The 13,088-nt window shown below is 42.5% G+C and overlaps 1 protein-coding gene across 2 annotated transcripts in view; it reads left to right on the top strand.

The window, feature by feature from the left end:
- Positions 1 to 13,088, top strand: part of LOC105490611 (cell division cycle 123) — a 53,924-nt gene that overhangs the window by 30,282 nt on the left and 10,554 nt on the right. For both annotated transcript variants that reach the window (XM_011756406.3, XM_011756405.2), the window contains 4 exons: positions 4,289 to 4,337; positions 8,605 to 8,680; positions 10,673 to 10,795; positions 11,995 to 12,023. In XM_011756406.3, the coding sequence (XP_011754708.1) occupies positions 4,289 to 4,337; positions 8,605 to 8,680; positions 10,673 to 10,795; positions 11,995 to 12,023 (277 nt within the window). The remainder of the gene's footprint in view (positions 1 to 4,288; positions 4,338 to 8,604; positions 8,681 to 10,672; positions 10,796 to 11,994; positions 12,024 to 13,088) is intronic.

Raw genomic sequence — 13,088 nt, 5'->3', positions numbered from 1 at the left:
AGGCCTGTAGTTGGTGGACAGGCATCTTCTGGCCCTTTTCCCAAGAACCTCTTACAGAGCTTGAACTGCAGCTACTCCTCAGAATAACCATTTCTAAAATATGGGCCGGGCACGGTGGCTTACGCCTGTAATCTCAGCACTTTGGGAGGCTGAGGTGGGCAGATTACCTAAGGTCGGGAGTTTGAGACCAGCCTGACCAACATGATGAAACCCCTTCTCTACTAAAAATACAAAAATTAGCTGGGCATGGTGACAGATGCCTGTAATCCCAGCTACTTGGGAGGCTGAGGCAGGAGAATTGCTTGAACCCGGGAGACGGAGGTTGCAGTGAGCCGAGATCATGCTGTTGCACTCCAGCCTGGCCAACAGACTGAGACTGTGTCTCAAAAAAAAAAAATATGTGTCTAGTCCCTATCTCGGACACTTTGGATTGGAATCTCTGGGGAAGTATTCTGAAAAATCATCTCAGTCCACTCTCTCATTTTCAAACCTGTGTTCTAGAAGCTCTGACACACCCTGAGGTTCAGCGTGCAGTAAGTAGTTAACTGAATATAAAGACAGGGAAGAAAAAGGGGTCTGACAAGTTATCTACAGATTTGATTGAATAAGGAACTTTAGAAATCGCCCAATACCATCTGCCATTTACTGCTGAGGCAACTACGAACCAGTCCCAAAAGATAATTGACTTTTCTAAGATGAGAAAATACTAGTACAGAGCCCAAGGTCCTGATTGTGATTTTTTTACCTCTGGTCTATTGTTTCTTCTGTTTATTGGAATGTTTCCCTTTTCTCCTTATGTAGATTATCTAATTAAAATATTTCACTTGTCTCTATACTGGATATGTATACAAAAATAATTTTCTTTCTTTTTTTGAGACAGAGTCTCACTCTGTTTCCCAGGCTGGAGTGCAGTGTTGTGATCTCAGATCACTGCAACCTCCAACTCCTGGGTTCAAGGGATTCTCGTGCCTCAGCCTCCCAAGTAGCTGGGCTTACAGGCATGGGCCACAATGCCCAGCTAATTTTTGTATTTTTAGTAGAGATGGAGTTTCACCATGTTGGTCAGTCTGGTCTCAAACTCCTGACCTCGTGATCCGCCCACCTCGGCCTCCCAAAGTGCTGGGATTACAGGCATGAGCCACCGCACCCGGCCCCAAAATAATTTTCTTAAATAATAGAAAATGTGTAGTGGAAAGCTCTAGATACGTGTAGTACTTATCAATATGCTGATCCTTGGGGGCGAAAGGGCAGTTTTTTAAAGGATAAAAGTAATTAGTTAATTTTTATTAACTTGTGACAGTTCATGACCTTAATTTTTGAGCAGAGTCTCACTCTGGGCTAGAGTGCAATGGTGTGATCACAGCTTATTGCAATCTCAAACTCCTGAGCTTAAGTGATCTTCCCGCCTCAGCCTCCTGAGTAGCTGGGATTACAAGCATGAGCCTCCATGCTTGCTAATTTTTATATTTTTTGTAGAAGCAGGACCTAGCTTTGTTGCCCGGCTGGTCTCAAACTCCTGACTTTAGGCAGTCTTCCCACCTCAGCCTTCCAAAGTGTTGAGATTACAGGTGTGAGCCCTGTGCTCAGTCCTTAATTTTTATTAACATAAAATAACTGATAAGTTTAATTTTTATTGAAATAATTTTTAATTGAAAGCTAGTTTTCTAGTTTTAAATTATTACTCCTCAAGATAATGTACCGTTAAGTTAGTTTGATTTGAAATAAGAGATTTTTGCTTTCCAGAGAAAAACTAGGTTGTTTTTAGGTTTTTTTTTTGAGACGGAGTCTCGCTTGGTCACCCAGGCTGGAGTGCAGTGGCACGATCTCAGCTCACTGCAACCTCCGCCTCCTGGGTTCAAGCAATTCTCCTGCCTCAGCCTCCTGAGTAGCTGGGACTACAGGTGCACACCACCAGGCCTAGCAAATTTTTTTTTTTTTGAGACAGTTTCACTCTTGTTGCCCAGGTTGGAGTGCAATGGCGCGATCTTGGCTCACCACAACGTCTGCCTCCTGGTTCAAGCGATTCTCCTGCCTCAGCCTCCCGTGTAGCTGGGATTACAGGCACACGCCACCACACCCAGCTAATTTTGTATTTTTAGTAGAGACGAGTTTTCTCCATGTCGGTTAGGCTGGTCTCGAATTCCTGACCTGAGGTGACCTGCCCGCCTCGGCCTCCCAAGGTGCTGGGACTACAGGCGTGAGCCACTGTGCCTGGCCACGCCTGGCTAATTTTTGTAGAGACAGGGTTTTGCCACGTTGCCCAGACTGGTCTCAAACGCCTGAACTCAAGCAATCGGCCCGCCTCAGCCTCCCAGAGTGCTGGGAGTACAGGCGTGAGCCACCGTGCCGGCTCTGCTCTCTCCCTTTCAGTGAGTCACCAAGTGATCTTGCTCCTGCCTCTACGCTTCTCCTTTCTCTGTCCACTCCCATTCCCATAGTTAGACCCTCATCTCCCCGAGGCTATTGCAGCAAGCCTTCTACCAGGTTTCTCTGCCTCCCACGCTGCCGCCCTTCCCCTAAACTGTCCAACACCATTATGCCATAGTGATACAGATTTAAAAAATGTTTTTAAACCCCTGGTACCTGTGAACACAGTGATGTTCTCAACGCCTAAATGGAATGATCTCCCTTGCGTACTTGAAGATTTTAGGGCTCCCCATTGTCTATATAATGAAGTCCAAGTGCCCTGGGTGGGCACACAAGGCCTCTCATGACCTGGATGCTTCTCTTTGTCCAGAGTTTCTGTCCAGCTCCATCTGTTGCAGTTCCCCCTTGCGTCCTGCGCTCCATCAGAGATGATCTCCTCTAGTTATTTGAATGCTCTGTGAGGTCTCTCACTGCCCTCCCTGCCTTGGCACGTTTCTCTGTGCTTTAAATGCGGACCCCTTCTTGACTACCGCTCCCCTCTGACACACAGCAGCCAGCCAGTCAGTTCTTCCTTGGTGCCGCGGAGCATTTTTTCTCCAGTGTGTTTAAAATTGTGTGTGCTTTTTAGCTTTCTCCACCAGACTGACCCCATACAGAACGAAGGAGTCTTCATCATTTTAACATTCCCAATGCCTAGCCCAAGCTTTGGCACAGGTGGGCATTTAGTAAGCGATATGAAACATTGTTGATGAAACTGAGGATTTTTAGAGGAGGAAGCAGTGTACTTAATGGAGGGCTGACTGGATCTATCCGAGTTTTAAAATGGCACGTGGGAGACGGATTCGATTACCTGTGTGGCTTTCGATGGCCAGCGTTACATTGAGGGAGAAGTAGGCTGCTGGCTGCATTATAAGATGCACGCAACAGGAACGTGTACAATGACAGTGCCTTCCTCCCCTTGTTGAGAATCGGGGGTTAGACAGGTTGAGTCTTGGTGTGGCCACTAAATTTGGGCTTTTCTGGGTATTAGTTTCTTTGGCTTTTGACAGAAAAAATGGAGATTATACTATGTCTGTGGTTATAATAGCTCATAACATTGTTTATTTTAATGTTTGTGGGTACATAGTAAGTGTATATATTCATGCAGTACATGAGATGGGTGTTTTTTGCTTTTCGGGGTTTTTTTGAGATGGAGTCTCATTCTGTCGCCCAGGCTGGGGTTCAGTGGTGCTATCTTGGCTCAGTGCAACCTCTGCCTCACAGTTTTAGGCGATTCCCCTGCCTCAGCCTCTGAAGTAGCTGGGTTTTCAGGCATCCACCACCACAGCCGGCTAATTTTTGTATTTTTAGTAGAGACAGGGTTTCACCATGTTGGCCAGGCTGGAGTCAAACTCCTGACCTCAAGTGATCCACCTGCCTTGGCCTCCCAAAGTGGTGGGATTACAGCTGTGAGCCACTGCACCCATCCTGGGGTACATTGCATGTTTTGATACAAACAGGCTATGCCCAATTATCACATCATGTAAAATGGGGTATCTGTTCCCCTCAAAACATTTATCCATCCTTTGTGTTACAAATGATTCAGTTATACTCTAGTTATTTTAAAATGTACAATTAAATCGTTGTTGACTATAGTCACCCTATTGTGCTGTCAAATACTAGACCAACTGTAGAAATGATCCTGGAAAGTACAGTCTTGCTCATAACATTGTTTTGAGGATTAAATGAGTTAATATCTCAGGGTGCCTAGGCTAACGCATAGCATTGAATAAGGCTTAATAAATGTTGATCGAATTTGAGTTAGTCTCCTGTTTCTGGATGCTTTTAGTAAAACGTTACTTTCATGTTAAATATAAGTTACGTGTGTGCATAAACTGACACCAGTAACAAAGAGATTCATTTGCCTTTTCTTCTTCCAAAGGTTTATTCATTGTACTGATGATTCTCCAGATCCATGTATAGAATATGAGGTAAGAAGCTTATTTTCCTTGATAATTGTAGATTAAGATGTGTTGAGAATTGCTATTTATTCTTAAGTGAAATGAAACGAATGAAGTTTCTTGGATTAATTTCTTTGGGAACCTAAAGCCACTGAAATTTTACATTTATGAAATATACACATAAAAGGATATATATTATGTATAGAATATATATACTAAATATATGTATGCAGTATACACTTGCTACAGGATATATGCAGACACCTTTAACAAAACAAACACCTTTTTACGCTGCACAGCTGCACCTCATTGTTTCAGCATTTTACCATTTTTTATACTGTTCACTCACCTTACAAATAACTTATAAGAATAAGAGGATAGGCCGGGCGCGGTGGCTCAAGCCTGTAATCCCAGCACTTTGGGAGGCCAAGATGGGCGGATCACGAGGTCAGGAGATCGAGACCATCCTGGCTAACACGGTGAAACCCCGTCTCTACTAAGAAATACAAAAAATAGCCAGGCGAGGTGGCAGCGCCTGTAGTCCCAGCTACTCGGGAGGCTGAGGCAGGAGAATGGCGTGAACCCGGGAGGCGGAGCTTGCAGTGAGCTGAGATCCGGCCACTGCACTCCAGCCTGGGCTACAGAGCGAGACTCCGTCTCAAAAAAAAAAAAAAAAAGAATAAGAGGATAGGCCAGGCACAGTGGCTCATGCCTGTAATCCCAGCACTTTGAGAGGCCAAGGTGGGCGCATCATCTGAGGTCAGGAGTTCGAGACCAGCCCAGCCATCATGGCGAAACCCCACGTCTCTACTAAAAATACCAAAGTTAATCTGGGCATGGTAGTGGTCGCCTGTAATCTTAGCTACTCGGGAAATTGAGGCTGAAGAATTGCTTGAACCCTAGAGGTGGAGGTTGCAGTGAGCTGAGATGGTGCCATTGCACTCCAGCCTGGGTGACAAGAGTGAAGCTCTGTCTCAAAAAAAAAAAGAGGATGGTGAAAAAGCAACTTCATTAGAAATTTTGATGAGTTTAAACGTAGTAAACCTCAATTTTTATTCCAAATTTTCCTAGTTTTGAAAGTATACACACAAAACACACATGCACATACCCTGATCTGCACCAGGTTCTTAGCTACAACTAACTGCTCATCAACTGTCGTGAATGGATCCGAAACATAACTTTTTTTTTTTTTTTTTGGAGACACAGTTTTGCTCTGTTGCCCAGGATGGAGTGCAGTGGCACGATCTCAGCTCATTGAAACCTCCACCTCCTGGACTAAAGCAATTCTCCTGCCTCAGCCTCCTGAGTAGCTGGGATTACAGATGTGCACCACCACCACCCAGCTAATTTTTGTATTTCTGGTAGAGACTGGGTTTCACCATGTTGACCAGGATGGTCTCGAACTCCTGACCTCAAGTGAAACGCCTGCCTCAGCCTCCCAAAATGCTGGGATTACAGGCGTGGGCCACTGCGCCCGGCCTAACTTTCTTCTAAATGCAGACTCCACGTTTCAGCTCTCATTCCTGGTCCTTCTTGCACTTGCATTGTCAAAATACAAACTTTCCAAAACTTTGACAACTCATAGTTTGTTGAAAAGAGAATGGTCATCTTTCCTCCATAATTGCATTTTTACATTTACGTGAAAATTACATTTCATTGTTGGTCTTGTAACACCAATTCGAATTAGTGCAGTAATTTTAAAAATATATCTTTAGTGTCTGTTTGCTTCTAGCTACTTTTGTACGTATGTACACATGCTTTCAAAATTGGTCTGTTGACTCACTGTGTTGAGTAATTTTTAATGTGTTGACTGTAGATAGACTTCTCTTTTAGGATTATACCGTATGCATGGAGCAGTTAATTTACTAGTTAAGTGACTTCTTACCAAGCCACCAATTACTAGATTTTAGAGTGCTTGTAGGTGAGATTCTTACATACAATCTGTGAGATTTTTTTTCCCTTGCTTAATAGCATAGTGTGAGCATTTTCCCAGCTTATTAAACACTTCTATAACTTTAAATAATATAGTCATAGCGATTGCTTCACACAATAAACAACTATTAAGTACCTGGCTGTGGTGCTTCTGCCAGGTACTAGAAAGAGATCATTTCCTTAGCCTTTCTCTGAGGCACAGTCTTTTTTAAGAAGTCATCATCTGGCCGGGCGCGGTGGCTCACGCCTGTAATCCCGGCACTTTGGGAGGCCGAGACGGGCAGATCACGAGGTCAGGAGATCGAGACCATCCTGGCTAACACGGTGAAACCCCGTCTCTACTAAAAAATACAAAACACTAGCCGGGCGAGGTGGCGGGCGCCTGTAGTCCCAGCTACTCGGGAGGCTGAGGCAGGAGAATGGCGTGGACCTGGGAGGCGGAGCTTGCAGTGAGCTGAGATCCGGCCACTGCACTCCAGCCTGGGCCACGACAGAGTGAGACTCCGTCTCAAAAAAAAAAAAAAAAAAAAAAAAGAAGTCATCATCTACCTCCAAGATTTATTTACCAGCAGTTTGCTCTCTTATTGCCATTTTGAAAGACACCATTATCATGTGTATAAGATTTAAAACTCAATTTTAAAAGTGTAGGAAAGTGATACTCTTCAAGTAATTCAAATAAAAAAAGTTGCAAGTAGAATCCTGTGTATTGTTTTCTCCTGTCTGTGTGTATTTAAAATACACACACACACACACACACACTCTTTCTCTCTCTCTTTATATATAGTTATGTATTTGTAGGATAAATCTGGAAAGATGCACAAGAAACCTATAGCACTGGTTGCCTCTGAGGAGAAAGACAGAGGGACAGGGTGGGGGAGAGAGAGAAACTCCCTATGCCTTTCTGTGTTTTGTGAAAATCAACCAGAGTGTATGTATTACCTATACAAAATAGTATTTTGATAAACCTTATGCAAATTTTCCAGTAAATTGTGTGCTACAATTGCTTATTTATTTGTTGCTAAGTAAAACCACTGTAGCCTCTCTCTTTCTCTCTCTCTCTCTCTATATATATATATAAAAAAGTATGTGTGTATATGCCTGTATGGGCTTTTAATAGATAGGAACTGTGTAATATTTTAGTGTCAGATCCATTTAATAATTACATTAAAAGAAAATCAGATAATAAGGCTTGACTAAGAGCTTATAATAAATGAAAAATGAAATCAGTGCATTTAAAATTTCTAAGGCATATTTTAAACATGTTTTTTTAAATACATAAAATGTCCCACCTGAAATTTTCCTGATTTTTAAGATGAGAAACTTATTACTATAGTATATGAGAGTTTATATATATTAAATAATTATTAATTACAGTAATAAGACCCATTTGTGATTTGGGCCAAGGGTAGAATTGATTAACTAAAATATTGAGAAAATAGTGAGAGAGTTGTTTTGGTGATTCATTGTGACAAACCTCAATAATAATTATATCAAAGTAAGGATTACCTCTTGGTACTTAAGGTAGACAAGTTTAGAATTATTTTATTTTATTTTTGAGATAGCGTCTTGCTCTGTTGCCCAGGCTAGAGTGCAGTGATGCAGTCTCAGCTCCCTGCAGCCTCTGCTTCCTGGGTTCAAGCGATTCTCATGTCTCAGCCTCCCTAGTTGCTGGGGCTACAGGTGCCTGCCACCACGCCTGGCTAATTTTTTTGTATTTTTAGTAGAGATGGAGTTTCACCATGTTGGCCTGGCTGATCTCTAACTCCTGACCTCAGGTGATCTGCCCGCCTCAGCCTCCCAAAGTGCTGGGATTACAGGAGTGAGCCACTGCGCCTGGCTGGAATTACTTTATTATTTGATATTCCTCAAGGGGTGCAGAACATATGAATGGACATATGGCACTGTGATGAAAAGATGTAACTACATTCTTGATGGTGTGCTTGTATGTCAGAACTCTCAAAATGGCAGCTACCTGACAAGGATGCATTTTGTCATAGAATTTTAGCACAATTTTCTTGTGGTTATTAGAATAATAGATCACAACTCTATTCCCTACATCTCATGTTAAGAATTTTTTTTTTTTTTGAGATGGAGTTTCACTCTTGTTGTCCAGGCTGGAGTGCAATGGCGTGATCTTTGCTCACTACAACCTCCGCCTCCTGGGTTCAAGTGATTCTCCTTCCTCAGCCTCCTGAGTAGCTGACAGGCATGTGCCACCATGCCCAGCCAAGAATGTTATATGATGCCTCTTTTTTAAAAACCATTTGATAACGGCAATCATTAAGATACAGTGTTGACCTAAAATTGCCTAGTAGACCTTACCATATGGTTGTGTTATATTAAATATTTTGTCCTTTGTCTACAGCTTGTTCTCCGAAAATGGTGTGAATTGATTCCTGGCGCTGAGTTTCGATGTTTTGTCAAGGAAAACAAGCTTATTGGTGAGTTTTTTTTGTTTGTTTTATCCTTGAAAGTCATCTTTAAAAGAAGACAAGCTTTTGTGGGAAGTAAATTTCCAGTAATTAGGACTGGGATGTCAATCTGTTTTCATCTCAGATGCCACCTCTAACCAGTTGGTACTGACTCTCTGGAATGCCGTGTTGACAGGAATCCCGAGCCCAGATTCACTTGCCACGGGAAACGGTGTTGTCAGATAATCATGGCTGGCTGGATTCCAGAGATAAAAGTGGTGGTTGATTTAGGAATCAGGAACTCTGTATGGAATTTTCCTAAACAGTACTTAGCAATAGTCTGCTTATTTTAAGCATCATAAAAAGTCAAGTTTTGGAACCTTTATTTCTATTATTGGGGCACTATTTATTATTCTAGCAAGAGAAAATATGTGGACAAGTAAGTGTATTCTTCTAAGACACCCATTTTCTTTCCTCTCAGGTTACTATTTTGTTTGCTATGATTTATTTAAGTGAAATATTGAAGATAATTCGTTCTTTATTTTGTTTATGCATGTTTTCCATGAAGTAAAATTTATCTTCAACCGAGAAAAGTGTAATTTGAATGCAATCAAATCAGCAATATTGATTCATTGAATGTGATGTTGAAATGTGTTAACCCACCTGAAAGAAAGTTGGGGTGCTCGCACTTCTCATATTGCTCGATGTTCTTGGGGAAGCTGCAGTGTAGGTGCTCTAAAGAAGGGGGTCCTGTTGGCACATGATTGAGGAATAGGAAGCCCGAATTTCAGAGCAGAGAACTTTTCCCTAGGACCGGAGCAAATTGAGGGAGTTTGTGTAATAGTCCCGTTAGTGTGTTTGGACTCATGTCAGCAAGTCACTCTGAAAAAAGGAATGTTTACTTTTCCATGGCTTGAACGAGCAGGCTGTGAAGGCCAAGTAGCACGTGTGAACAAGGAAAACAGACTGCTTCTAGGCAATACAGTCTGAATACGGCAGGCATCTGGTGAAGAATGCTGTTTTCCCGAGGAAAGTGGAAGAGTATACCAATTTGCAGACTTCTTTGGAGGAAATCAAAGCAGCAGCAGTCGATTACGTGTGCGGGCTTAGAATTGCTGCTTTAATTTTTTACATAACAAGACTTTTTGTGACTTCGAATTCCTTCCATTTTACTAAATGAAAATAACTGTTTCCATGGGCTAGGTGCTGTGGCTCACACCTGTAATCCCAACAGTTTGAGAGGCCAAGGCTGGAGGATTGCTTAAGGCCAGGAGTTCAAGACCAGCCTGGGCAATGTACTGAGACCCCGTCTCTACAAAAAATAAAACCATGAGCCAGGCATGGTGGCACATGCCTGTCGTCCCGGCTACTCGGGAGACTGAGGTGTGAGGGTCACTTGAGCTCAGGAGGTGGAGGTTGTGATAAGCTATGATTGTGCCACTGTACTCCAGCCTGGGCAACAGAATGAGACCCTGTCTCTAAAAGAAAAAAGAAAAAAAGAAAAAAGGCCGAGTGTGGTGGCTTATACCTGTAATCCCAGCACTTTGAGAGGCCGAGGTGGGTGGATCATGAGATCAAATTCAAGGCCAGCCTGGCCAAGATGGTGAAAGACCGTCTCTGCTAAAAATACAAAAAAAAAAATTAGCCAGGCGCGGTGGCAGGTGTCTGTAATCCCAACTACTCGGGAGCTGAGGCAGGAGAATCGCTTGAACTTGGGCAGCAGAGGTTGCAGTGAGCCGAGATCATGCCACTGCACTCCAGCCTGGGCGATAGAGTGAGACTCTGTCTCAAAAAAAAAAAAACAGTAAATTCTTCCAGAAGTAAGAAGACACGGCAGTGTAATACTTCAGGATTCCCCTGTTCATATGAGTCCTTACAGCTGGGTCGTGTGTAATGCAGCACCCATCCGGGTGATCTTCTAATCTACTTTAATGGTTCTTTCCACAAAATGTTTAAATCACGTATTGATGTTTTTGAAAAGAATATTGTATAATAACAGAATGTAAAATATTTTCTTGTCAGGTATTTCTCAAAGAGACTACACACAATACTATGATCATATTTCTAAACAAAAGGAAGAAATTTGCAGATGTATACAAGACTTTTTCAAGAAACACATACAGTACAAATTCTTAGATGAAGACTGTGAGTATTTTTTTATTGATCCAGTAAAATGAAATGAAATATACAGTGTTGCTGGACCTTATTTACTATGGTGTATATCCTAATAACTAGATTTGAAATACTGTATTTTAAGTATTTTACTATATTATTATTTGTTATTTTTGATAGTTTGTATGTTAATTTCTTCTTCTTATTATTATTTTTTTTTATCTGGAGACAGTCTCACTCTGTCACCCAGGCTGGAGTGCAGTGGTACGATCTTGGCTCACGCAGCCTGCATCTCTTGGGTTCAGGTGATTCTCCTGCTTCAGTCTCCCAAGTAGCTGGGGCTACAGGTGCACATCACCACACCCGACTAATTTTTTGTATGTTTAGTAGAGATGGAATTTTGCCATGTTTGCCAGGCTGGTCTTGAGCTCCTGGCCTCAAGTGATCCGCCTACTTCAGCCTCCCAGTGTGCTGGGATTACAGGTGTGAGCCACCGCACCAGCAATGTTAATTTCATCTTACTTAACTAAAATCTATTTTTACTGCGAAGTCAGTTCCCCCTCTTATTTTAGATGTTTGATTGTATATTTCAAAGGGGCTGTCTACAGAGAACAAAGTCCCATCTACCTTTCCAGCTTCTCTGAATGATCAAAGACAGCACCAGTTACAAAGTAAACATTTGTGGGTTGTTTTTAGGAATTGAAAGTATATTGTGTGAGAGTTTTCATACATCTGAAAATTATATCTGCTATGATTGACATTTTCTCTACTTGCCAAGACTGGGCTCTGTGGCAGATTTGATTTAAAATAAGATGAATCATGCTTCAGGCCTCATTCGATTTTCTGCTTTCTATTATAAGCTTTGCTCATTGCATTCTCCCGGATCAGTGATTGATGCCCCTTTCACCAGTACTTTGCTCAGTGACTCCTCCCGTCATTCCCATAGAACCGGTCTATGATGGGGAACTGGTTGAGATGATGTTGGTGTTTGGTTTGAATTTTTAAATATAGGGGATTATGGTTGGGGAACAGAGAACAGTAAAGCAAAGTTATATAAATAAAACATGGCAGGATGCCTTTTTATGTTTGAAGTTTTGAGATTTAGAAGCATTAAGTCCTCAGGGTCATTTATATTCTGTTGTCTTTGATTAAAACATACTTTAATTTTCAAAAGGAGATTTACATCATGAAATATTAGTTCATTAATAACGGACTTTTTTTCTCCTTTACAGTTGTGTTCGATATATACAGAGACAGTAGGGTAAGTAAAAACTCTGTCTGATATGCTTTAAAATAAGAGCTGGTTTTATAAGCAGGCAGAGCATGCCTTTGCTATGTGTATGAAGGATCTACTGCTCAAAAAATATTTTGTCTGGGTGCAGCAGCTCACGCCTGTATTCCCAGCGCTTTGGGAGGCTGAGGCAGGGACATCATTTGAGCTCAGGAGTTTGAGACTAGCCTGGGCAACATAGTGAGACCTCATCTCTACTAAAAATAAAAAAAAATCAGCCCAGGCCAGGCACAGTGGCTCACCCCTGTAACCCCAGCACTCTGGGAGGCTGAGGCAGGAGGATCACTTGAGGTCACAAGTTCGAGATCAGCTTGGCCAACATGGTGAAACCCCATCTTTACTAAAAATACAAAAAAATGAGCCAGGCATGGTGGTGGGTGCCTATAATCCCAGCTACTCAGGAGGCAGAGGTTGCAGTGAGCCGAGATTGCGCCATTGCGCTCCAGCCTGGGCAACAGAGCGAGACTCTGCCTCAAAAGAGAAAAAGAAAATATCCAGGCCTGGTGGTGTGTGCCTGTAGTCCCAGTTATGCAAGAGGCTGAGCTGGGAGGATCCCTTGAGCCCAGGAATTCACGGCTGCAGTGAGCCTTTGTTGCGCCACTGCTCTCCAGCCTGGGTGGCAGAGTGAGACCCCATCCCCTCCTCAAATTTTTTTTTTTCCCTCATACCAACTAAGGTGTTTGAAATTCACCATGGTCAAAAATCTCCCCTTAAAATATACCTAACATTAGGGGACTTAATACCTGAAATCATTGTGTACCATGATTTAGGGATTCTTTATCGAGCCGGTCGGTAAATGGGCACCTTCCATCCTACTTGTCATTTGTGTCCGAGGTCAGGGCCTGCTTAAAATAGTTCAGTTTGCACACTTAAATGCGGCCAGGAGTTGGCCACTTGATATTTATATAATTATTTTGGCTGGGTGCGGTGGCTCAGGCCTGTAATCCCAGCACTTTGGGAGGCCAAGGCAGGCAGATCACCTGAGATGGGGAGTTCGAAACCCGCCTGACCAATATAGAAAAACCCCGTCTCTAC

The sequence above is a fragment of the Macaca nemestrina genome, chromosome 9 (assembly GCF_043159975.1).
Source record: "Macaca nemestrina isolate mMacNem1 chromosome 9, mMacNem.hap1, whole genome shotgun sequence".
Classification (NCBI taxonomy): domain Eukaryota; kingdom Metazoa; phylum Chordata; class Mammalia; order Primates; family Cercopithecidae; genus Macaca; species Macaca nemestrina.
Note: the sequence above shows the minus strand (reverse complement) of the source record. Positions and strands in the feature narration are given on the sequence as shown.